General features: G+C 33.8%; 2 protein-coding genes across 3 annotated transcripts; one reads left to right on the forward strand and one right to left on the reverse strand.

Moving 5' to 3' along the window:
* The first annotated feature begins 2,541 nt into the window (after positions 1–2,541).
* On the forward strand, positions 2,542–8,993 carry LOC122281881. Of its 2 annotated transcripts, XM_043093728.1 has the most exons (7): positions 2,543–3,493; positions 4,189–4,428; positions 5,543–5,632; positions 6,805–6,954; positions 7,127–7,251; positions 8,085–8,214; positions 8,782–8,993. In XM_043093728.1, exons 1-7 carry the CDS (start codon positions 2,933–2,935, stop codon positions 8,905–8,907), a joined length of 1,422 nt encoding a protein of 473 aa, XP_042949662.1. In that variant the 5' UTR covers positions 2,543–2,932; the 3' UTR covers positions 8,908–8,993. The 2 variants fall into 2 exon arrangements, with proteins under 2 accessions (XP_042949663.1, XP_042949662.1); XM_043093729.1 differs by lacking the exon at positions 8,085–8,214 and having other exon boundaries at positions 2,542–3,493.
* A 680-nt stretch (positions 8,994–9,673) lies between these two features.
* Positions 9,674–18,147, reverse strand: LOC122281096 (probable LRR receptor-like serine/threonine-protein kinase At1g53430). Its single transcript, XM_043092364.1, has 18 exons — positions 18,076–18,147; positions 17,902–17,973; positions 17,733–17,804; positions 17,536–17,607; positions 17,350–17,403; positions 16,044–16,112; positions 15,837–15,902; positions 14,199–14,261; positions 13,799–13,837; positions 13,654–13,697; positions 13,175–13,542; positions 12,841–13,036; positions 12,626–12,760; positions 11,902–12,020; positions 11,602–11,812; positions 11,283–11,520; positions 10,894–11,044; positions 9,674–10,389 (listed from the first exon to the last, which is right to left on the reverse strand). Exons 2-18 carry the CDS (start codon positions 17,967–17,969, stop codon positions 9,949–9,951), a joined length of 2,406 nt encoding a protein of 801 aa, XP_042948298.1. The 5' UTR covers positions 17,970–17,973; positions 18,076–18,147; the 3' UTR covers positions 9,674–9,948.
* Positions 18,148–26,263: the final 8,116 nt, after the last annotated feature.

The following is a 26,263-nucleotide window of genomic DNA, read 5'->3' on the forward strand; positions in this document are numbered from 1 at the left end:
TCCGAGTCGCCTTGGATGCATAATAAGTCAGTGATACCTATAATAAGTAACCACTGTGATTATGGTTTTATGAGTATTTACCTGCACTCGTCGCCTTCTTACTGTATATACAGGTTCAAAAAATTATAGATAAATATCAATGATGATTACCCCCTTGTGTCTGATCTTCTCGTTGCCCTTATCACCTTACTCGTTTGACATGATACTCATCCTGGAGACGTAGGGTTTATTCCAAACCCCTAAATTGTTTATCTATTATGATATACTTGGTGATTACCAGATAGAGTTGTGTTGGCCTCCAATACCCACTCAACGACCTCGTTCCCGCTATCCATTGAGTTAGGCCTCCAGACTGGGCTAGTGTCCCATGAAGGGGGCTATAAAGGTCTCTCCAGTTTTGATATTGAGATAGGTAGATTTAAATGGTAAATAATAGTATTTTATAGGTAGATAAGTTTAATTTTTTAAGTTGAAATGTATAAATAGGTTAAGATAAATTTAATTTTTTTTAAGAAGTTGAAAAAGTAGTATATCTTATCAATAATTGATTTGAGATGAGTTGAATTTAATTCAACAACTAAATACAATCTAGTTACAATAGTTTTACAAATTATAAGTTTAGTATATTAAAAATTTTAAATTTTATGTGAAATTATGTTAATCATGTCAAATGAATTATGCGTTTTAATTCAACCCATTTATATAAAACAAATGTGTTTAAATGAGTTATGTCGTGTTAACATATTTATAATTAATTATTAAACGGGTTAACATCGGTAACACGACACGACACGACATGTTATCTAAATGGATTGGATTAGGTTTTGAAGTTTGACACTTTTAGCTTAATGGGTTGAGTTCAGATTGACCTATATAGTCAAATATTCATAACTTGATACGACACGAAGACGATCCTAAAAAACGATTTGTTACCCATACTCTAATCCCGAGAAATAAAATTATTATTATTTTTTTATCCAAAACTTTATTCGTTCACTCACACTGCAATCATATGTTGAGTGTGGTGTCTTCTTTGTATTGGATCTATGGGTGAAAGTTTAAACTAGAAAATCGAAGAATCGGTTTGAACCGAACTGGACCGGTTGGCTTGATTTTAAATTGGTCCGGTCCGGGATCGGTTTCTACATTTTAAAAACGATTAAATCTCTTCCAATTTTGATTCATGCCTTTTAGACACTGGACCGGATTGGTTTATAAAGTATATATATATATAAATTAATTTTTAATATTATATAAAATATTTTATATATGTATATATAATTTTTATACATAATATATATAATTATATATGAAATTTTTATACATACTATATATAATTATATATGAAATAATATTATATTATAATTTATAACATAAAATTTTAATTTTAAATATATATATAATTTATATATATAATATATATAATTATATAGGTACTTGATTAAAACTGAAAAATCAAATCAAATAGAACTGAAACAGGTAAAATTGAAAGTATTGATTTAGGAGGTAATAAGTTTGGGATTGATTTTTGAAAATATAAAATCGGTATATGTTTGGTTTCAAAATTTATACAAAATCAAATCCAACCGTACTGATTATATCCTTACTTGGGTCAATTTTTGTTGGATCATGCGAACGTTTGTTTTGAGAGAGATTTGATTTCATAAAAAACGCTAACCTGTTGATGCAATTTTATTTTATTTTTCTGGATAGAGTCCAAAAATACCGTCAAATGGCCCAAAATTTTAACTTGGATGTTAATACGGCCTTCAGGTGTTTAATGTAATAAATAAATAATATTATTTTATAAAAATACTCTCATCTTAAAATATTATTGCATAAAGAGTTCTAAAGAGTTGGCAATTATCATCTCTCAGGTATCTTCGATTCTACTTAGGACTGTAAGGCTATCTGTTCTGATCAGAAAAACTGACCAGATTAGATCGAGACAAACCGAATATATATATATATATTCATTTAAATATTCTTTTTATATAATAATTATATAATTTTGATAAAAAAATACTAAATATTTAAATATAATATATTATTTTATATAATAATTATATAATTTTTATAAAAAAATCACTATTCATCATATATGTATAATAAAATTATTTAATATTTATTAACCAAATATAAAATGTTAAAAAAGATTATTTAATTTTAATTTTAGGACAGTGCTACGTTGGGAGTCCCAGCTAATGGTTTAAAATTTTTTATTTTTTTTTGTATTTATTTACATGTATTTTTTTAATATATTTAAATATTTTTAAAAAAATAGAAAAAATCATAATATTATTAAACAACTCTTACTTAATCATTAAGTTAAAAAAATAATAATAAAAAAATAAAAAAAAAACATAGCGGTAGAATCCATTAGTAGAAATTAGTGGTAAGACTAGTATTTTTTTTAATTTTATTAATTTAATTTATTTTTTTTATTAATTTTTTTATGAAAAAAGAAAAAAATATTCATAAATCGAATCGGAACGATATCCAACGAACAGAGTACACCTAATTTGTACTGTATCTTTCTATGATGCGCGTATTATTGTGTCAGAAAAAAATCCCTAAGCCCCAATTTACAAACATCGGGCACTAAAACGGGTCTTTCCGAGTTTGCCCAGTGCCCGTGATGTCTCTTCCTGGATTCGAAAATCCGCATCTTTGGTTTCAGTGCTTCTAAAAATCGAAACCTCAAAAGTCGTTCTTCGGAGCTTGAATCCCTAAAGTCAGTTCATGTGAACTCTATCACTCGGAAACTCTGATTGTTCGCTCTTCCCAGTTCGAAAACTCAAGCCTTTTACTTATTTTTCCGAAAATTGAACCAGCGACTGGATCGAAAACAGGGAAACTTGATCTCCTTAAAATTCTGCTAAAGGGGAATAAATCAACTTTAGCTAAGGATAAGGTTCAAATTCTGCAGCAAATGTCGGTGGAGAGGTCCTTTGAGGCATGGGAGGAGGTGCAGCGACACGGTCAGGACTTGGCGGACCGGCTCGCTCAGGGCTTCACCGGGTTGATTCAGTCCCACATGAGCTCCTCCTCATTTCCATGGCCCTACCCTCAGAAATCAACGCTCTTCGACCTCGAATTCCCGAGTCAGCATTTTGGGAGAAGAGATTTCGGATTGGCAACCGATAGTTCGGGCATTGATGGAGTATTGGCGGTTTTCGATATTGGGAATAGGATTGGGCAGGCCGGGGCGGACTTCGGGGCTTGCTTGAGTGGGCTGGTCCAGCAGCTTTTCAGGAGGCTGCCTCTCCCGTTTCGACAGGAGGAGAATGCAGCGGAGCGGGTGATGGCGGAAGTGGGTGGGAGTAGGCTGAGGAGTGAATTGAGTGTGACTACGCAAGGGGATTCGGATTTGTTGAAGGAGAGATTGAGAGATTTTGAGTTTGCGGAAAATGATAGCGGTGCTAATGGGTTAGTGGATGATGAAGTTGCTGGGTTTAATCTAAGGTCGGCCGGACTTTTGGGTAGACCGCAGGTTAGATTTTTTAAGCTAATTACACAAATTCATCCTCAATTTATGAACGTCTGGTGAAGTATTGTATAGATGAACGGCTAAGGTTGTGGGATGAGGAGTTTTGTGGCATTTTTCAATCTCTAATTTTAACCTGTAAATATATAGATGGTATATCTGTAAACTGACAGCGAAGTAGTGGATATCATGGAGGCAATCAAGTTAGGTAGATCAAGCAGTTCTCAGGTTGATTTTGGTGAGGAAGAAAGTCGCTGATTATGTGCTTTTAATGGTGCATTGTGTTATTTTTCATTATCTTTCAATGTTGTTGGGTGCTTTCTTCTTGCATACATGTTCTGTACTCGGGTTGCGTCCCTTGCACTTATAATGTAAAACGATTTAGTTGTAGTGCATGTCACTCTTAAGCCTACTGTTTTTACTGGACCTCCCATTTATTGTAATGAAAATAATGCACTATATAATTTTTCTATCCCAATAATCGTACATCAGGACATCTCATGGCTATTGTTTTGTTCTATGACAACCTCTTTCATTTTAAAAAGTTTGTCTGTTTGTCATGGTAGTCTCGTTTATAAGCTTTTCTACCAGATACAAATAGCAAGAGGAATGCATGCAGATTATTTATTTTAATATGATGGTCATCAGTTTTTTAATATATATTCATTTGTTTGTGAATGGTTTGATTTTATTTGATGCAGGGGATCATAAATATTACATCAACTTATGATAGCAGAACACAAGATGTAGAAAGTTCTTTGGTTGCAAGGGGAGATTTATGGAGGGTAGAGGCATCACAGGGCAGTTCTACATCTGGAAATGAAAATTCGTCTCTCTTCCTTGTCCAGCTTGGACCAGTGCTATTTGTACGTGATACAACGCTTCTATTGCCAGTCCATTTGTCAAAGCAGCATTTGCTGTGGTACGGCTATGATAGGAAGGTATGATCAACTTTAGCTATCCTACTTTTTGTTTAATGCACCAAATACCAATTACTTTATCTGAGCCTAATTAAACAAGATTGAATGGGCTTCACTGTAAAATGCTGTTTTCATGGTGGTTTTACAAGAAACAGCCTCCAAATATATCTTGAGTTGGCAGCATTTGAATATCTTCCAATGATTTAAATGCTTCCCAATGCTTTCTACCCTACTCTCTCTCTCTCTCTCTCTCTGAATCGACATAAACAGGGCAAAAGTAACTGCATCAGAAGGCAAATACCTAAATAAGCAACAAGTTTGGTGATCTTTATATACATGTGTATAGTCAACTGGCATTCTCAACTAGAAATAAGTCCTTTAAAATGATTTTTTCAATGCACTTGTGTGAACTCAATACATTTGTAACACTAACTTGGCATAAGTTATGTAACACTCAACACACTTTTCCCCCAAGATGGTCCCCCTTTTCTGTAGGAGAATATTTGGAAGAATAAGGCCTCGAGAAAGGCACTGTCAGGTGGCTTGGGATTTTTGTTCTTCGGTATTCCGAATATTTGGGATTGCATGCTCCAATAGGTGGTGGATTTGATAGCTTGTTGGCGAAGTTCCATTAATAGTCATGGCAATTTGAGTTTTAAAGGATGGTCCTTTTATGCTTGATCTGGTGCATTCAGGGGAAGGCAATGGTTGGACGTTTGAAGATTGCAGGAGGCCGGTATTAAAATTTAGAGCCATTATGTTCAGTAATATTTACGTTTGGATGAGGGCATACAATAGTTTTCACTTCTCTACCTTTTCAGTTTTCATGGAATTATGTTCCTTTTTTATTTTTTTAAATTCCTATAGTTGTGTATTTCCTTTTGTATACATTTGGTGTACTTGGGTTGCACTGCTCTGCGCTCTGAATAGAAGTGACCAAATAAAAGAACATATGATGTTAATGGATCCAACAGATTCCTTTTTCCTCTACGATTATGTAGCCCTTCCCTACGAATGTTATTGTAGTGGGATTATTGCAGCTTAATTTGCCATAATGATGGTGTTGCATCTTGATTCTTCTCCAGCTTTGTTCTTTCTTAGTTTATACTCATTTATTTGCTTGTTTAATTCTCAGAATGGTATACACTCACTTTGTCCAGCTGTGTGGTCGAAGCATAGGAGGTGGCTAATAATGTCAATGCTCTGCATCAATCCCTTAGCTTGTGTAAGTTAAACTTCTATGAGAACATTGTAATTAATGTTTGAAATTTTATTTTTGACGTTCTCCTACTCAGAGCTAGGTTTTGGACGTAAAATTCAAGCAGAATTGTATGTTTGAGTTCATTTATCAATGGTGCTTCCATTTGCTCGTAGAAATTTATTTTTAATAGTTAATAAGAGAATTTTATTCCAAGTAAATAGGCATAGCCCAAGTACACAAGTTGTTCGTAGAACTTGGATGGTCCATTTTCTGAATTGCCTTGCACAATTGTGTTTTAGAGTTCCAATGAAGATAACTTGCCTGGTTTGGATAGTGGGATGAGATGAGATGATCTATGAATCGTAGTGAAATGTTTTGTGAATAGTAGTGAAATTGTTTGAGTTAAGATGTTTATGGGGTTTTGGGAAAAGAGAGAGAAAAAGTTGAATAAAAATATTATAAAGTTAAAATATTGTTATAATATTAGTTTTGTTTTGAGATTTAAAAAAGTTGAATTGTTTTATGTGTTTTAGTTGGAAGTTTGGGAAAGTTATAATGATTAGGTAATGATTAGATAAAAAAATTGAAGATTTGAAATTGAAAAATGTTTGTATTTGTGGTGTTTGGATATTGAGATGAGATGAGATGAAAGTATTTTGCTATCCAAACCAGGCGTCTTTTGCTTTGGAAACAATTTTTTCTAGATTTTAGAATTGAATAATAAAGAAGTATGAGCATTTAACTGAAGTTCAGCAGTTCAAAGAGTCCAAGTATATAAACTAAAAAAATAAGCAGACCATCTCTTCATACCATACTGAAGTCCATGGCAGTCACTTGAGTGTTCACATGGAAAGTGCGCTGGGCAATTTTATGGGAATTCCAATGCCTGAAATATTAATTAGATTATTTTATTTTTATTCTTTTGCGTAAGAATGTTCATCAGAAATGATTTAGTGACTTCTGAATTTCTTGGAGACCCACTGAAATTTGATGTACCAAGTACTGATTTACCAATGAAGATGTGAATGAAGTCCTCGACTTGTTTGAAAATCAATCTTGTTTTCTTTTGAAAGCTGTCTTGATTAGGTGTGGCAGTTTTCTCATGATATATTACAATAATAAGTGTAGAGTTCAAGCAAAATGTACCATTGCTAGCTTCTTGAGGTGAAAATTCTGACACAATTTTCTCTATCTAGTCATTTGTAGATCTACAGTTTCCAAATGGGCAGTTGACATATGTATCTGGTGAGGGACTTACTACAAGTGCTTTCCTACCAATTTGTGGAGGCCTTCTACAGGCTCAGGGTCAATATCCAGGAGAAATGAGATTCAGCTTTTCTTGCAAGGTGAGATTGCCAACTCATAACAAGCTACAGAAAATAATCGTAGTAAATTTCTGGTCTCATTGAATATAAAATGGATGCTAGTATGATATTTTTCTCCCTATCGGTTTCTGGTAAGTCTAAGTTGGTGCCATATGAATTGGACCTACGATTTACTTTTGGAATGCGTTTTCAGAATAAATGGGGAACATGCATCACACCGATGGTACAATGGCCTGACAAGTCGTTTACATTTAGTCTTGCACAAGCCTTGGCTTGGAAGAGATCCGGTCTCATGGTGAGACCGACTATCCAATTCAGGTTAGATTATCTGCCTTGCATCTTTTTAATTTCTAGTAGGAAAGGTATGTTAATATTAGGCTAAATGCATAAACACCGTTGAACTTCAATCGAGTGATACTAACACCCCCAATAGTCAATTTTAGCTTGAAACTTTAAGAAGATACAAATGAACCCTTAGGTTAGGTTTGCATCTAAATTGATGTCAGTCATCTGAAAATCCTTGAAATAGGATAGTCTTAGGGAAGAACTTAAAATATTTTTGAAAAAAGTGAAGGGGAAACAAAGGTAAGAAAATAGTTTTTAGATACATGTTTAATAACTTATCAGAAAAAAAAGATATAGGTTAATATGTTTTGTCAAATTCTTTAACACTGTCGATTATTAGTAGTCTTGAGAGACAGTATGTTTATAAGATTAGGAGGTAAGTTCCTGCTATTTCCTTGCACCTGGGGGTAGGTTGGTGTAATTTGCTCATCTGCCCTTTCAAGTAACCCAGAGGATCATGCTTCTGCCAGGACCTGTAGCTGTTTCACATGAATACTGCTGTCAAGATTAAGTTGCAATGCAAGCAATTTGGGGTAAAAAAGCCACCATTTTGTTGCAAGCTACATTAAGAATCTAAATCAGCCATGCCATTGTTTGCTGTCTAACATTGCTGTAATGATTATGACTTCTGGTTACATATTTATCTTTTCCATTTTTGCTTTCTCACCGCACCCTGATTATATATACAGCCAGTTTTTGCAGTATCAACCTGTAGCATGCTTGCTTCTATTTTGTATCTCTGTTGTCTCTCAAATTGGATGACACTTGGTGTTCATGTATTTCTTGTTAAATTTTATGATGGTCAGTTTATGCCCCACTTTTGGGGGAAGCAATCCTGGGTTGCGGGCAGAGCTTATTCATACGGTGAAGGAGCAACTGAGCCTGATATTCGGATGTGCATTTATGACACATCCCTCTGCATTTGCGTCTATTTCTGTAAGTCATTGCTCACAGTAGTTAGCTATCCATGTCAATCAAGGGAATAGGTTTCCTCCTACCATCACAAAAACTAAACGCATAATTCCTTCGATTTTCCGAAGTTTTACATTAGTGTTCCTTAACGGTGATGTTGAAGTTTGTACCATTAAGATCATATACTGTTGTGCTATAAGTTCTCTTTTAGTTGCTGATCTTAGGACGAACTTAGGCTATAGACCTCACTTCCAATTCTTCTACATACTTTAATTAACATCATATTATTTTTCTTTTGTATACTCCCTGTGTATCATCTATTTGTATTTATCCCCCACCCAACACCGAAAAAAGAAAGATGATTACTGCAGTTACTGTAGCAACAGTTGTTCCTGCTTGGTGATTTTGTCACATTTACCATAGACTACCATTTGTATCTTGATGGAATCATTGCTTTGATTCTTGGCTAAATGCAAATCCTTTCAATGATAGCCTGTCAGTTTTTACTTCTCTATGAACGTTATGCATCTTGGACATTTACTATGTTATGAATTCATTTTTTACCTTTCTTGTGGCGAACGCCCTGTGCAGCTTGGCAGGTCAAAGTGGAATGGAAATGTTGGGAATTCTGGGATAGTTGTGAGAGTGGATACCCCTCTTTCCCGGGTCGGTCGGCCTTCCTTCTCTGTTCAGATAAATTGCGGTGTTGAACTTTAATTGTAATGGTACAAAAGTGTATGTAGTCTCAAGCTTAGCAAATATGTGAATATTTGAATGTTAACTAATGCGATTACATTGATCTACCTCTCCTTTTTTTGTATTTGGAACTTTTTAATATAATTTCTTCTCTTTTTCTTGACTATTTGGGTTTTAGTTTTTTTGTAGAATTTTACACTTTTGGTTATTTAAAAACAGAAAAAACAGAATTTAAAATGATTTCCTTCATGAGAAATGATTTGTATATGCCTCAAATATAGATAAAGTCTCCTACAAGCCTTTGTAAAAAAGTGGATCCTATTTAAAAAGTGTAAAAAAAATTATTTTTTACTAGTAAGATCTACTTTGTTTACAAAGGGCTTGTATGTGACTTATCAATTTGATGCTTGTACCAAACATTATTCGAGTTGTAGAATTAAGATTCAAATTATATTTTTTATTTTTATTTTTGTGGTAATTTTACCTAAGAGTCGGGAATTTGATCTAGATAATCTTTTTGGCATCATGCCCAGGCAATATTTTCTATTGATTATATGTATGCCTAGACACGCCTATGCTTATTTCATTCAAATCAATAATATTTATTTTACTTATAAAAGAAAAAGAAAATATGTATGCCTAGTTTTAGATAACTTGACTTAAAAAAATAAAAAAAGTAATTATTAAGTACTCCCAAAAGATGGACAAGCGGTACTCTTATTCTCCTATTGTATGCCTTGTCAATTAAAATCGGTGCTAACATAAACTATTTTAATTACATAACATGTTATAGGATCGAAGTATCACTTCATCTATATTTATAGAGTACCTAATAGTTTTCCTACAACTAAAATTAAAAATAAAACAAATAAAAACTATAACCATCCCAACGGGTGGCTGGAAATCCATACCGCCCGAGTGGCCACAGACAGCCACTAGAATCTGGTAAATAACTAACAGTCATCTTTCAACTGTTGTCCTGACATCATAAGTCAATAGAATATTCTAAAGAAAGACCAAGAAAGAATGTGATAATCTTTCTTATTTTCCTCTTCCTCAATATTAATCACTCAAATTAACATCGTAAAGATCTTTGAGAAGCTTGCTCGATGAAGAATGGTGTCGGGTGTCGTCCTTACTGGGGAGACAGATGGAGGAATCAATCCAAGGTCCATCCTCCATTGATATGCCTCTTCGCATGTGACTGCGACTGTCTTGAGACGATGAAGAGATATGAGTTTGGCTGTCTTGGAATCGCTTCTCAAAGGCTCTGAACCTTGCATCGGGGTTTGTTTCACTGCGCTTGATTATTGGTGCCTGAATTGCAATTTTTCCGTCAAGCATACTTATTACAGAAGACATTGACGGTCTGAGAGTTGGAGAGGGGTTGGTGCATAAGAGAGCCAAGTTGAGCATTCTCGTTGCCTCTTCAGTGGAGTAGCTTGACCCAAGACTTGGATCCACTAGGTCTAGAAGGTTTCCTTGCTCTTGTAGGACATAGGCCTTCAGTTACATGTAAAAAACAAAACACACAGAATTATTCATTATCTCATGAATACTTGCCAACAAAAACTAGATGGCATGCATGAAGGAGCATGTCGACACCAAGCACACGTGCGCAGAAAGAGAAGGTTTGAGTTCGCAAAAAATTTCGTGTTCTACGTTTTTTTTTTTTTTTTTTTGAGTGAATACAGAAATAGACCATACGTTAGTGAATTACTTGAGTGTTCAGAATCACTTTAGCATTTCAAAAAATAATATAAATCATGAGAATTACTTTAGCATTTCCAGTAATAATATAAATAAGAACCCTTTTTTCATTGTTTAAAAAGTTTATAAAAAAACAAAAATCAATTTTCTGTCACGAGTTTATATACACGATTACAATATACACATGCTACCATAGTAAGTTGAGATAATTTTATTTATGTGTCCAAAGCAACCTTAATCATGGTAAACTAAATATATCAGTAAGAAGTAAGAAGTATATACTAAGAGATATATTACCCAGTCCAGCAGAAAAACGAACTCGTCCTTTGGCCTGTAACTTGTGTTGCTCTTCCCGCTAACAATCTCCAAGGCAACTACTCCAAAGCTGTAAACATCTGCTTTGTCAGTCAAGTAACCCCTCATTGCGTATTCTGGAGCCATATAACCTCTGAAGAAAAGCATGAAGCACTAGGACAGTGAGGAGTTATGCCATTAGGTAAAATGAAATCCAACCCAGAGATGCTTCTAATATCCATTACAATGGCGTCTAGCATATTTTCTAAATGATGTGTAAAATCATCACTCCTATTTTTTCAGTACCCTAGCAAAAGATCTTTTATACAATAAACAAATTGTGTTTAGAGAAGCTCAATGAAGAGGAAGATGTAGAGAGAGATGGGACTCACATTGTTCCAGCAATTCTAGTGCTGATATGTGTGTTCTCTTCTTCATCAAGTTTAGCCAAACCAAAGTCAGATATCTTGGCATTTAGATCCTTATCAAGGAGAACATTTGTTGCCTTTATGTCTCTGTGAACTATTTTCAATCTTGATTCCTCATGAAGATAAGCTAATCCCCTGGCTATTCCCAAGCATATTTTCTTCCTTGTAGGCCAATCCAAGTGTAGCTTGTGCTCCTCGCGACCTAAATTGCAAACCAAGAGAGTTTCAGTTATAAGTCAAACTATTGAAATACGCAAAAAATGGTTGTCACTGAAGGATTTACCAAAGAGTGCACGGGCAAGACTATTGTTTTCCATGTACTCATATATTAGTAACAACTGGTTTCCTTTGATACAGCATCCATAGAGCCTCACAAGATTTGGGTGCAGTAGTGCAGATATCATGCCTATCTCGGTGACAAATTCACGGCTCCCTTGCTTTGATTTGGAGGATAGCTGCTTAACAGCGATTAGAGCACCATCTGATAGTTCACCCTAAGACCAAGCAAAGCAATTTCAAAAAAGTATTTTCAGATATGTTTTTCTTATGGCTAAAATTGTTGCAGTTGGTCATTCATAATTACCTTGTAAACTGGCCCAAAACCTCCTTCACCTATCTTATTTGCAGGGTCAAAGTTACTGGTGGCAGCTTTAATTTGTCTCAAGGTAAAATGACCTATTTGTAGATCTAGTCCACGTAGTTCTGTAAGAAGAAAAGAATTCAGAGAACTTCCACAATAAGAGAAGGAAGGAAACAGAAAAGAAAAAATAAAGAATGTGATGGAATGTGTCTCTACCAGTACACACAATGAAACGCAGACATAAACACATCCATAAAAAATGAGGATCGCTTTGTCCTCCAGTTGGGATGTTAAAGGCTGATTAAACCAAAATGCAGTCCATTCTACATTTTGGTCTTGCACTTCAGTATCTTCTCCAGGTATCGCATCAACAAACACATAAAACAGTCAATAAATACAACATATAAGTTCAAATGAGAATTAGAAATCTCAGCATTTATTAACAGTGACAATGCCAGCCATTACGAATTTCTGAAGGGTATGGACCTTTTACTAGCCAATAATGGCATAAAAATGCCGAAGCTAGAGAAAGAGAGGACCGCCATCTTAAATCCATTTTCTCTCCCTTAGTGTTTATGCATAGCTGTGCATGTGCAGGTGTGTGTGTATCAGAGAGAGAGAAAGGGGGGGGGGGATGGCAATAGTTCAGCTTCTAGCTAAAATTATACATCAGTGGGTGGCTACACAATACTTTTTGTGCGTGAGTGTATTTGTGCAATTAACTTACCATTATTTTCAAGGTCTTTCCCCCCAAGATAACCCCTCATTCGGAGAGTTGCCAAAGCCAGTACAAGGAGCACACATGATGCAAGAACAATGCCAGCAATAGCTCCGGCAGATAGACCACGTGAAACATCAAAGTCTACAAGAAGAGAATGATGTTTACATGAGAAGTTCCTCGTAAAAATGATAGAGATCCTAAGTCATGGCCAAAAAACTTACTTGCTTCCACTGAAATGGCAGAAATAAGAGGACCATAGACAGGCCTTTCAGGAATGGCAGTAGTTCCTTTCCCTGCCCAGTACAAATGAATTTCCAGAGTGCTACCTTCAACAGAAACATCAAATTCCCTGATGATGCCTATACCAGCACCTTTAGCTTCATCCATAATATTAAAATCCTTCAAAACTAAAGTCCCCTGATGAAAAAATTCAAATTAAAACCTCATAAAATTCAACAAAAAATTACATCCATTCTCTTTTAAACCCAAACAAAACATTGACAGTTATCACATAACATACTGTCTCCAGATCTTAAGAAACTTTTATCAACTTACTTGAATTGAGACATCAAATATGCGCCTCCCCAGGCTGCTAAATGTCTGATCATCAGAAAACATTATCTCAGCAAAGTAGAGCTTTACTTTGTAGCTTCCCTTTCGCAAACAAAGACCGTAGTACTTAAGTGATAGTGGGGAAAGTCGAGCTGTTCGGTAGAATTCTGGGCCAGTCACGTTCAAAAAACCTGAACTCTTTGCGAGGTATCTAGTCTCTTGTTTACCCGTGAAAACCCCTGTACTACTGTAAGCCCATTTATCAGAACGAGAACTAAATTGCGAGAAGCCACCCCTATTGGAATCATCTTCATACTCCTTCCCCATGAATTTGATACTCGGCCCTCCACAATTAATAAACAATTCATAATCTGCAGATATCATAATAACCATTTCATCTAATACTTCCATGGGTGTCTCCAATAAATAGATTTCTTATTGCAGTTCTTAAAATAAACAATCTTATGTGTATCCATGCGTACTTTGTGCTTTTCTTGGACAGGGGAGGCCTTTCTTCAAACACCAACTGCTTATAGAAGTTGAAACTTTAAGTTCGGTCAAATAAATCTGGTTTGAATGCAAATTGAGAAAGCAAAATAAATGTGCCTTAAAAAGCAAAGAACTTACGAGTTGTCCCCAGGAGATGAATGACTGGAAACCATATTCCTGTATGATGATATGGATAATTTAAATGCAAGAGGGATGAATATATCAGTCATGTGTACACACAAACTACCATTCATATAACAGAAGATTAGTATTGAATTCATTTTCTTATCTCTTTGACGGGAATATCTTTTTTTTTTTTTTTTGATAAGTAAAATAAATTATATTATCAAAAGAAGGCAAAAGCCTGATACAAAGATTAGTGACCACATCTAGGTATGAACAATGGATATAAGGAACTCATGTAGCCCCAAACCATTGAAATCAACCGCTAAGGTCCATGTACAAAGAGTTCTAAAGAAAAAACCATTGATGGGAATATCTTTGCATTCAGAAGTCATTAATGCTAAAAAAAACTTACACAGGTGACTGGGATCCACAATCAGTGTGTGTTGTTCCTGAAAAATTGTTGTAAGATATATCCCTGTTGAAAAATCAGGCGCATTGGAAATTTAATTGACAAATCAGACCAATATTCAATAACTACAGATCTAAATATCCAAGCAAAATCGACCTATTAAAAAATATCTTAGCAAAATCTAAAACCAAACCCCTAGATATCAAAACCAAAATCTAAGAAAGCTATAAAACAATCAAAACTGAGATTTTGGTAACAAAGTGGAGACTCATTTGAAAAACCTCTTCAAAATCTAAAACCAAACCCAAAGGTATCTACTATAGAAAACTTTTATTACAAACTGTTCCTACGTACAAACCCTTGTAGCTCCAAAAGACCCAACTTGCAACCCCGCCAAACGACCCGTTTGCCTCCCCAACTTTGTGGCTCTAAAACCTCTAACCTTTTTCTATATGAATAATCTTGACGGAAGAACCTCTTCCGCTTCAAACTGGAACTCCAGTGGCTGTAGGCTTTTCTGTGGTTTAGTATGAAAATGATAATCCATGAGAGTATCTTGAGGATTCGATGTGTTTCAAGGAGTTTTCTCTCAAGGAAGACAATATAGGAGCTGTTGTGGCCTCTCTCTACCCTAGAAGTCATGCATAATGAAAAATGTATAGTTAGGGTTCCTTTAGGTCATTTAGAGACTCCGAATCTTAGTGAAATGCTGTTTCCCACAATGTTCTCTGAAGAAAAGGTCGAGCAACTGCAAAGCAATATCTCTGTCTAGTTTTTCTGTTAGCTCAATGTCGAGCTATTTGGACCTAGTAAGCATTCAAATTTGAAGATCCTTGTAAACTATGAATCAATAAAGAATTTTTTTTTTTTTGAAAACAAACATCAGTATCTTGTATTCATTCATCTTCTGTAACTACATTTTTGTCCTTCAGTACATAAAACTGTATACCTTCAGGACCCTCTTCAATCCATACTCTTTCCTCATTTACAGTAAAAGAAACTTTTGCAAGAAAATGAGCTACACAGTTACTTTCTCTATATGAATGTATAACCTTCCAACTAGTCCTATTTCTCAGCACCTCTTTAATATCTTCAACTATCTGACCATGCCATTCCCAGCTTGATTCAGGATTATTTACTGCCCTTACCACATTCAGAGCATCCCCTTCAAAGATCACTTTTGTCATGTTCAAGTCTGCACATAGTTTCATAGCCCGCCACAAAGCCTGTAGCTCAGCTACTAAAGTTAAGGCTTTAGTTAGCTTTCCAATGCCACCAAGATCACCTCAATAAGATGCCAGGATCAAAAGTTAAGGCTGATTTAATATGCCAACACTTTTTGTTCCATTTGCAACCTAGACTCTACCCAACATATTTACAACCTAAGCTTTGTCTTAAAAATATGCCAACATATTATTTTTATATCAACACCTACAGTATCATCATAACATTGTTACACTTCTTACCTAAGAAAGAATGAAAACAAATAAAATGTCACAATTTTTCAAATGAGTCTCACAATCTCACAATCCAGAAAACAAAAATTAAAAAAAAAAAAAAGTAGCAGCAGCAAGAAATCACTAGTGTATAGAAAATTTCACAGCCAAATGAAATGAATATACTCAGCTTAAAGTGACTTACAAGTTATTTTTGCTGTTCAATACCCACTTAGGTAGTTGCCCACTTAATGAGTTGTTGGTTAGGAACCTACATCCATAAAATACATGCCATTTCATTTCTTGCCAAGTGAATAGTCATTGTTGCAGAGGAGACAATTTGAGAACCAAATTAAACATGAAATATTTGCATAAATAAACTAATATTTAGTTCCTATGATTATCAGCTTACATAAAATCTAGTTTCACTGCTCCAATTTTATCTGGAATTCGGCCACTGATATTATTGAAGCTCAGGTCTCTACAAGGGGAAAAAAACTCGTACGAACATATATATAATTATTTGTTTCAATGATTTACATACTAATAGTGGAAACCAATTTGTTTAACATAATTTATTTTCCAAAATTTTGTTCTAACGGGTCAAGCAAAACTCTATCCTCCATAAGGCAGTTTCTAAGTTTCTTAGATGAATAAAGCCATCACCACAAGTTAGTAGGTGATATTGCATAATCCTCCCTAAATCTTCAGCTAAAAAAACGCCATACACCATGTGACTTATATCTTATAGGCTGATATATCAAGCAAGGGTATAAGCAGTGGGCTTTATCAAATTGAAATGATACAATCACCATAGCATGTTCTATCTATGGAGAACATAATAATGAAAAAGAAATAATAAAAATAAATTTAAAATGTATGAACGAGAGAAAATTCTAAACCTAGTGCACAAACCAAGAATATAAAAGGCAAGAAACCATTTTCTTCATCCTATGGTAGAAACAATAAAAATAAAAATAAAAAGAGTGATATTATGTGCTTAAACCAACACCCCCGCCCCCCCCCCCCCCCCCCCCCCAAAAAAAAAAAAAAAAAAAAAGCCCCCCAAGAAAATCCCATACAAGCTATCTAAATGCCATATTGCACATTTCCGTTGAATAAAAACATATATGTTGTACATTGGCCAAATGATCTTCTCGTAACAGAGAATCCATTTTTTTTTTTTTTTCAATGCATAAGTATTTTTGTTGAACCGCGAGCTGCCCATCCACCTACTTAAAACTAATTGGTGTACTTTCAAGTTTTTCATGGTATTAAACATCGCACCTTACACGTCTGATCTAAGAGCAGTTGCAGTGAACAGTATTGTGGACACACCCCAACAATACGAACAATAAAAAATTAATTAGCTTGGTTGAAACAATAGTCTCTATAATTTTTAAATTTTTTTCAATTCATATCAAATTAATAAAAAATAGTATCTACAATCAAAGGAAACTTGTACAAACAAACAATAGTCTGTATAATTTTGTCAATTTGGTTCATCACACATGACTTTTTTTGAAGAAGTTAGTTTTTTATTTTGTAATGACAAGGAACCCAAAGACTGTAGACACATCTTTTTTACTTGGTTAAATACCGTAACTGTGCATTGCGCCCACATCACAAGAATTGGGTAAATAATTGGCTTTTCAACAATGATAAATTATCATCTTTTTACCGATGAAACTAAATTGTTTGCATCCAATGATTCAAACCTTTGAATTGGGGAGGATAATTTCCAAGGCCTGACCTTACCACTTGGGCCAACCCTAAGAGTTAACAATATTAGATGCATTATATTCGCAGAAGTCCAGAAGAAAAATGTATTCACCCAGGAAGACAAAGAAAAATAACTTCAAAATCCAAACATCTTTCTAATTAGTCCATTTTAAGCAACTTACAATCTCTTCAATTCTGTCAATTCTCCAATATAAACAGGGATTGAAGAAGTGATTAAGCAATTCCTAAGCACCTTGAGAGCACAGAAATAAGAGAAACAGCTCAATAAATTTAAGAAACAAAATAAAAACAAAAGGCACAGCTTATTATGATACGATTAATGTTTGGTAAAAAGATTGAGCATTTATATATAACTTACAGAAATTTCAACTTTTTCAAATCCTGCAAATCAGGGAATCCAATACTTGATCCTTTCAAATCAGATATCCTCCTGACAAACATGATAAGATCATTACAAATCAAATGTGCCATCCTTCAGATTTCACATTTCTACTCAATTAATGTCCAGGAAAGGAACATGTGCTCACAATTCTTCTAAGTTTGTCAACTGGGATATGTTAGAAGGAATGGGGCCTTCCATGTACGTGCCTTGCATATCACTGCCAAAAAAAATCCTCAGATAGGATAGAAAAAATACTGAACTTTTATGACTCCAAGAACGGAAAGATGGTAGATAAAAGGAATGGAAGTACAAGACTCACAGTCTTGTAAGATTGATCCAATTCCCAACAAAATCGGGTATTTTCCCTGATATTCTGCTCCCATCTATCCTACTGCAGGCAGTAGCTCAAGTTTGAAGAATTTCTGAATTCTAAAAGCTGCATCTCCAAATAAAGTTTTATAGAATGGCACAACTTACAAATCAGATAAATTCTTTAAATTGCCAAATGTTTTCGGTATTGCATCCGTAAAATTGTTTCCAGAAAGAATGCTGCAAGATAATGAAACATTAGGTCATACTTTTCCTCGAAGCAATACGGCAACAAGAAGTAGTGCAATACAAGTGAGGTGCTAATTTAACATGAATATGACATGTTAGTCATGGATGTGCATGTCCCAAAAGAATGACAATAGAAACTCCCTTTATTTATTTATAAAGTCTAGTTCAAGCCAACACACAATTAATATGGGACCCAGTATCCATACAACTCCTTTACCATCCATCAGGCCAACACGTTCATTATCTGGAGATCAAATCCCTGTCAAGGACATTGGAGTACATGCTGGGGTGCTAGGACTAATTGTAAGCTTAATTCCATCTATTAAACAACCATATGGCACTTATACCAATGCAAGATTGTCATAATCCACTTCTCAAACGTCCTACTTAAATCAATGCTTTCGCAGTCCAGATTATCCAAGAAGCATGATTATAAAAGTAGATGGACCATAACTATGCAGACAGAAACAATTCAAACTTGACATATGAAAATGGCAACTATGGGCTTTTATTTCAGTCGATGCAGAAAATAAGGAGCAAGTACTTTTGAATTAACAAAAACAGAGTGTTCTAAGTCTTACAGTCTTCTCAAGTTGCTCAAATTTCCGAGGCTTTCAGGAAGTGGTCCTTCAAGCAGATTATCTTCCAAGACCCTGTAAAATGCCACTTTAACTGTAATCCGGATGGTATAACATCCTTCTTTCACCAAGGAATAAGATTCTAATTCATGACCTTTTTTTTCAATTAGCAAAGAAACAACTCTAATTCATGACTTACAGCTCCTCGAGTGAACTAATGTCACCAATTTCCGGAGGAACTTCACTTATCTGATTTCCCAAAAGGGACCTGCAGATTACCAACCACTACAGATTAACCAACCTGCTGACCATTTGGCTAATACCATCATGGAAAATAATGAAGGCCATCACAGATACAAATGCAAAATAGTACTTACAAAATGACAAGAGGAAGCTGAGCAAAACTTGTGGGAATCGAGCCATTGATATAATTGCGAGTGAGATCGCTGTTTAACAAAGGAAACTTCCCTTAGTCTTCAAGGTCATTATACAAATGGGTGCCAATCTTCCATCCAAATCGGTTCAAAAAAAGGGGACAGGTTCCTTTGATGATTGTTTGTATTAATAAGTGAATTTTTATGCCAAAAAAGAAAGTACTCTTTGTTGTTAACATGGCATGGCTTAAATGGTACATGCTTGCCCAACCGAACTAGGAAAAATATTATGATCTTTCTACTAACCTAGTTTTGGTCTTATCCTATACTACACTCTTATCACATTGTGTTGATGCGGCATTGTAGATCCACCATCAGATTAGTCCTTATTTTTTAAAATAATAGATTCAAAAATTGATGGGCAATGCCATGTCAATACAGTGATAAAATGTGAGATGAGGAAATAATATATAGTATTTTCCTTACCGTATTGGTTGTTTCTTTTACAATAAATGATGCTAGTGGTCTTTACAAGTTCTAAGAAAACCAATTCAAATTCTATTTGAAATATTATAATCTATGGAACAGAAAGGTCTATCAAGGAATGCATGGACGCCAATCGCCCCCCCCCCCCCCCCCCCCCCCCCCCAAACAAAAAAAAAAAAAAAACAAACATTTTACAAGTATTCCGTAAGCAAGAATCTGAGTGGAAAATTGAGCAAACTGATGATGTAATGAGGTGAGTTGACTTCTTTAATCTTGAAAAGCAGGTATTTTCCTCTTACAGTATTCGCAGATTAGTCAAGTCTCCTAATTCAGCCGGTAGAACTCCAATTAATTTGAGACTCTTCAGTTGACTGTCACACGAACAAAAGATGGATGAATGCCTAAACAGAACTGAGATATATATATATAATAATCTTATACCAGTTCCAAGAATTAGTACACTCAAAGACTACTTTAACCAAATTTTGATTAAAGGACTTCGAGTGTTTGTCAGAAAACAAAAAGTATCATGTACATTTATATATATATATATATATATATATTTATATATATTGTTGCTGCATATGTATACTGCAACTACTAGTTTTCAATACTAAAGATAAATATTTTGTTGCTGCCCATAAAAAAAAAAAAAGACAAAAAAAGTTCATGATAAAGCTGATGTTGGCATACATGCAGATGCATGTTTATCAAAGAAAATGTGAGAAAAAGAAATAGCAAGGTCATGCATTCCTGTGATGCTGCAAACAGTGCTATTACAGTCGCATGTGACATTACGAGTTCCACCGTCGGTTGTAGTTGTGTTGACATTCTTATCCTGGCAAAAATTTTCGCTGATAGTACTCCAATTTAAGTTCTTTAATTTTCTGGATATTGCTTTCAGAGCTTTCACTGTTAGACAAAACCAATTGTTTATCCAAATACATATACGATAGATAAAAATTAGGAATCATGCAAAGCAAAAACTAAAAAGGATATGAAAACCAACAATTAAGTGAAGAGAGATTATACAATTCTGTTGTCCTCCAAAGCAAATAAATTTGTATGATGAGCTACTTTTTGTACATACTGAATTTATTACATATTTCTTTGCTAATAAGTTATCATTAAAGCATTTCTCATTTATAATGTCAACAAAATTCAGATATAGTGAAACCAGCCGCAGCAGTTTACATAGCAATAGTAAATAGAGAATAATGAATATATAATTAATACCAAGTCAAACCGACCAAATTCAAAACCAGCAGCTGGAGCTCGATCTATGCTTTTTGATGACGTGTCGGTCCACCAACCTACCCCGTTTTTAATTTCCTGTTACTATATCTTTATATTAATAAGTGCCAATAACTTAAACTACAATCTTTTCGTCTAATATTTTTATTTCTAGTTTTGCCCTTAGTTTTATTTGACAATTACAGTGATTTGTATTTTACTTTTATTCTGCGGACAGTTATTTTGGTCTTTTTCCATTTCCACCAATTAATTTAGCTTTTCCTGTTTTATTTCCAGTTTTGTCCCTTAATTTTATTGTCCAGTTTGTTATCCTTGGTGTCGTTTTGATTCGCCGACTTGATTTTAATGTCTTTTTACAGTTAAAACTTATCATATTTTTTACTTCTTCTTCAGCTCCCACCCATTTCTCACAAACCTCTCTCTCTCTCTCTCTCTCTCTCTCTCTCTCTCTCTCTCTCTCTCTCTCTCTCTCTCTCTTCGTTTCTTCATCTTCACAGAATCTCCATCAACTGCTTGCTTCTTAGTCTTCTTCTATTTTCTTTCATTTTTGTGTTTTTTGTTACTTGAAGAATGATAAAGATTGTGTAATTTTGATACGATGGGCAAGTTTGATTTTTAGGAGCAGAAATTTGGGTCTCAGGCTTTGCCTCCGGCGACTGCTCTCTGGAGACGAGCTCAGTGGCTTCAGATTCAAGCACAAGTTTTATTTTTGTCAAACACAGTTCAAGATTCTGTTTTTTTTTTTTTTTTTTTTCATTGTGCATGGCGAGTATTGTTTTGTGAGATAAGTTGGAGAGCCACAGAGTTGAGTTTGGAATATGCAGGTTATGAGGTTCTGAGGCACTTCATGAGATGTATTGCTCGAGAGCGTGCAGGGTTGGCTGAAACATGCTGGAATCATAGTGTCTGAACTTTGATCTCGCATTTGTTTTTCAGAAAATACAATTCAAGATCAATTGAAGAAAGGTTAAAGGAGACGAGACATGAGAGAGAGACATGACAGACGAGGGAAGTCATGAGTGTGAATGGGGGCTTGGGAGTGCTTTGGTTTGTTTTTCTTTTTTCTTTTTTTGTTTTTTAATTTCCTTTCTTTTTTCATGTTGCGTTGGCTTCTTAATTCCTTGATTTGCGCCTCTGAAAGGGTCTCTAATTAATTACTCATTCTCTCTGTCTGTCTCAGCTCATATCATACGGGAGTGAGCTGGGTTGCACCATGGAGGACTTTTCCATTCAACAGTTGGTACTTAATTCGCAAGCTCATAAAAATATACTGACACAAACTCTATTTATTTTAATACTTGTACTTTTATCATAAAATATGAATAATATAAAACATGAATAATACATATATATATATAAGGGCATCTATATAATATAGAGTACTGTGACCTTTTTTCAATATATATTTCCTTATTTTTTGATCCTATTGAGTTAGTTGTTTTAGTAGTCCAACTCGATTGTTATTTTATAAAATTTGTGTTTCTCTTGAAAAGTTGAAACGAAAAATTAAATAATAATTTCATATATATATGAAATAATAATACATTCACTCTAAAAACATAGTCCAAAGTACTCTATTAGGCCTCTCGGATAAGCTAATTGATGAAGTCCTATTTTCAAATATCGTAAATTTTTTTATAACTATTAATTTGTTGGTTACTTGTCGGGAAAGAATCCAAAACTGATTGCCGTGTTGAATTGAATATTGAGAATCGAGACTCAATACCTACTCCATTATTATTAATAGTAAAATGATTACTTAATAAGATCTATCCAACTGGATCCTATTTAATCAAACTTTTAGTGGGTAAGATGATAATAATATATATTATATAACATTTTATCTAAAATAGTAACTGAGTGGATGAGATGATAATATATATTATATAATATTTCATCTAAAATAGTAACATAGTGGATGAGATGATAATAATATATATTATATAACATTTTATCTAAAATAATAACGGAATGGGTGAGATGATGATAATATATATTATATAATATTTTATCTAAAATAATAACGTAGTGGATGTGCACGGCAATTAATTTTGGATTCTTTCCCGACAGGAGTGGGAGTTGGTGGGTGAGAGTCGCTGGAGTTGGTGGATTCAATATCTATTTATATATATAATAACCATATATATATAATATATTATACATTATATAATATTTTATCTAAAGCTTATATTCTGCTTTTTTTAAAGCTTCTACGAGAATTTTTGGGCAATTCTTTCACATATCATCATCAATCACGATAATGTATTCTAACTACTCCTTTGAAAACAATTATTTTAATAATAATTAACTCAGCAATTTTAAATTTATCCATCAATTTGTTTGACTTTCTAATTCATTTAAGCTTGTTGCCAAGGGTTCTACGTGGACACCCACAGAGCTATATGCGGCTTGGTGGGTCCCATGCATACTAATAATATCTTATATTAATCCTTATCTTTATATCTTTTATAAATGTTTTTTGTTTGCGAAATAATATATAAGTTCAGTTACATATAATCACTCTCTACATATTTTACTTATATGATTAATTAAAGTAATTATTTTATATTAAAAAAATGATACAGTCAATCACATTAATATAGTATATAAAAAATACGTAAAAATAACTACACATAAAATTTTTAGTAATATATTATATTCTTTTCATATTCATTTTTCAAGAGTGATTGGGTTAATATGATCAAAACTCATATAGATTTGGTGAACAAGGTATTATTCATGGTGGAGGCAACTTTGGTGCAAAACAAAGGAAGGGAAGGGAATCGATCTTTTACATGTGCTTATAATGATTATCTTAGGTTGAATATTGAGATAATTATAAAGTTTTGTGCATATATAAAACTTTCAACATGATCTCTCTATTTAGTACCTAAAGTATATGTTACTAATCAGAATATATGCACGGAAACAAGTGATGATTATAGTCATAGAAGTGCACCATGACGATAGCCTCGGATCGCTTTTATATATATGTGAATTTCTTCATCTCTATGAAATTTTTAGTAACTCTTTAAAACTTTTTCCCAATGAAGAAAGATATATATGATAGTATTTGGTTTGGATGGAAAGTGGGCAAGTTGAGTGGAGTAGGTCGATCCATGATTAGAGCAGAGTCACGATCAAGTTGACATCTAACCAAACATTGGTGGAGCCCCATACAGAAACAATTCATCTGAACTTGGTGCAAAAATCAATGTTTGTGTATTTCCGTAGGACAAGACCTTCATAAAATTATTAAAAGAATTTTAAGTGGTGGACTTCAGACGGCAAAATAGTATTTCTCTTATATATGCATGTTTCTTTTGATTTTGTTTGTTAGGCATCTAGCCAGCTGCCAACACCATTGATCTATATAATATTCTAATATAATATTTCTTGTCATCATGGTGCAAAACTAAATGATCTTGACATGATCGATGATTCACTCTATAATAATCCTCTTTTTGTTAATTATTGTGTGGGTTATAGCAATATCACTAAGGGTACGTTGGGCATAAAAAAAAAATTATCAACAAAGCTTAATGATATCGAGTCATGGGTTAGTGGATTCATTTGGTACTACTGTACTTCTTTAATTTTATATATTATATATAAGGCCTGAATTTCCATAATGCTGAGCTGGTATAAAGTTGCACCGGTCCCTCGATCGATCGGTCAAAGACTCAAAAGCTAGTTATTTATCTAATTATTTATATTGTAATTGCATTAATATTAATATAATTAATACTACTATATTTATTATTATTATTAGGGAAGCCAGCTTATGATCAATATCACATATATAGCACAAGACTTTTGTTTTTTTTTTTTTTTCAGCATATATATACTAAGGAGCAAAATCGGAAATAAAATAGAGAAAAAAAATCAAGCGGTTAAAATATAAAAAGACCAAAACGTCTGTCAGCAAATAAAAGTAAAACTACAAGGATCGCAATTCCCAAATAAAACTGAGGGCAAAATTGAGAGAAAAGATGTAGATGACATATTGTTTTAAGCGGATTCACATTATATATATACGTATAGATATAAGATTATGATGATCAATGCAATGTCTTGTGCCATATAATATATACTTATTAATGCATATATATAATTATTACATGGATAGATTAGACGCTGATCTTCATATTTATTTTCTAATGTTCGATAATTTGCGATAATCATATTTATTTTCATATTCATAATCTAATAATCTATAATATAATAATTTTATATGTATATAGATGACAAAATCTCATATATAAATAAAAATTTCATATGTATAATCTATAATAATCACATATCTATAATATAATAATCTCAAAATATAACAAAATAATTTGTTATTTTGTCTTACTAAATATCTTGTTGAACTTAAATAGTAGGGTTTTAAACTTTTTTTCCACAACAAAAAAAGCACATGCATGCCGGACCCTACCGAAATACTATTGGTAGCGATATGAGAGACGTCATTAGAAAAGAAAGGCTCCCTCATAGTATTATCTATTGTTACTTACACAGTGCAAAGTGGGGGTAATCGACATCACCTCTATCCACGAACAAACATTTTCTTAGATGCCTCACCATACCATAAAGTCAACAGAAAGACTCAAAAGTCTCCACAATATTTCACGGGGACGTGGATATGCGTGTGCAATTGTGCATGGAATATGTTGCGTGGGTTGGAATAATGATACGCTATTCTCGCACGTTTTTGGAGCCTGTGAAAAAAAAAAAAAGGGGCCAAGGCCGGGGCCGGGGACCAGGCAATAATTCAGAGAATAATTATTTATTAATATCGGTGGGTCTCGCCTGTTTGCACTGAATTCCAATTTTACATTTTGTGATTCTGAAATTAATTAATTAACTAATAGAAAAACGAATTAAAATATAAAATACTGAAGTAGTATTTTTGGCTTTGTCTGTGTCAAACGTATTGAATTTATCAAATCTAAGGCTTAATTATTATTATTTTAAAAAAAAGTAAATAACTAAAAAAATAAATACTGAACCAACGCCACAAAAAGCCATAAGACTTTTCATATGCCCCAGGCCATCTTATTTAAGTGATCACATGTTTTGCTCCGGCCACGAGTTTTTTTTTTTTTTTTTTTTTTTTTTTTTTTTATATATATATATATATGAAGGAAATATACTACTATTAAAAAACTAAACAAAATACCCATTTCGTTGTTGACTTGTTGTGGCATAAGCCATCTATTTCCCACCAGCGGTTGTCATGGGGAGGAAAATCGTG

The sequence above is a fragment of the Carya illinoinensis genome, chromosome 11 (assembly GCF_018687715.1).
Source record: "Carya illinoinensis cultivar Pawnee chromosome 11, C.illinoinensisPawnee_v1, whole genome shotgun sequence".
In the NCBI taxonomy this organism is placed as follows: domain Eukaryota; kingdom Viridiplantae; phylum Streptophyta; class Magnoliopsida; order Fagales; family Juglandaceae; genus Carya; species Carya illinoinensis.

What these genes read in the sequence shown, in the direction of transcription:
- LOC122281881 (XM_043093728.1), top strand. Translation starts at nt 2,933, where the DNA reads ATGTCGGTGGAGAGGTCCTTTGAGGCATGGGAGGAGGTGCAGCGACAC. An exon ending in GATTCAGCTTTTCTTGCAAG is followed by an intron (nt 6,955 to 7,126) that starts GTGAGATTGCCA and finishes ATGCGTTTTCAG; the next exon opens with AATAAATGGGGAACATGCAT. An exon ending in AGACCGACTATCCAATTCAG is followed by an intron (nt 7,252 to 8,084) that starts GTTAGATTATCT and finishes TATGATGGTCAG; the next exon opens with TTTATGCCCCACTTTTGGGG.
- LOC122281096 (XM_043092364.1), bottom strand. Translation starts at nt 17,969, where the DNA reads ATGCAAGGCACGTACATGGAAGGCCCCATTCCTTCTAACATATCCCAG. An exon ending in TTGACAGAATTGAAGAGATT is followed by an intron (nt 17,404 to 17,535) that starts GTAAGTTGCTTA and finishes GTTAACTCTTAG; the next exon opens with GGTTGGCCCAAGTGGTAAGG. An exon ending in GAAAGACCTTGAAAATAATG is followed by an intron (nt 12,021 to 12,625) that starts GTAAGTTAATTG and finishes TTCTTCTTACAG; the next exon opens with AACTACGTGGACTAGATCTA.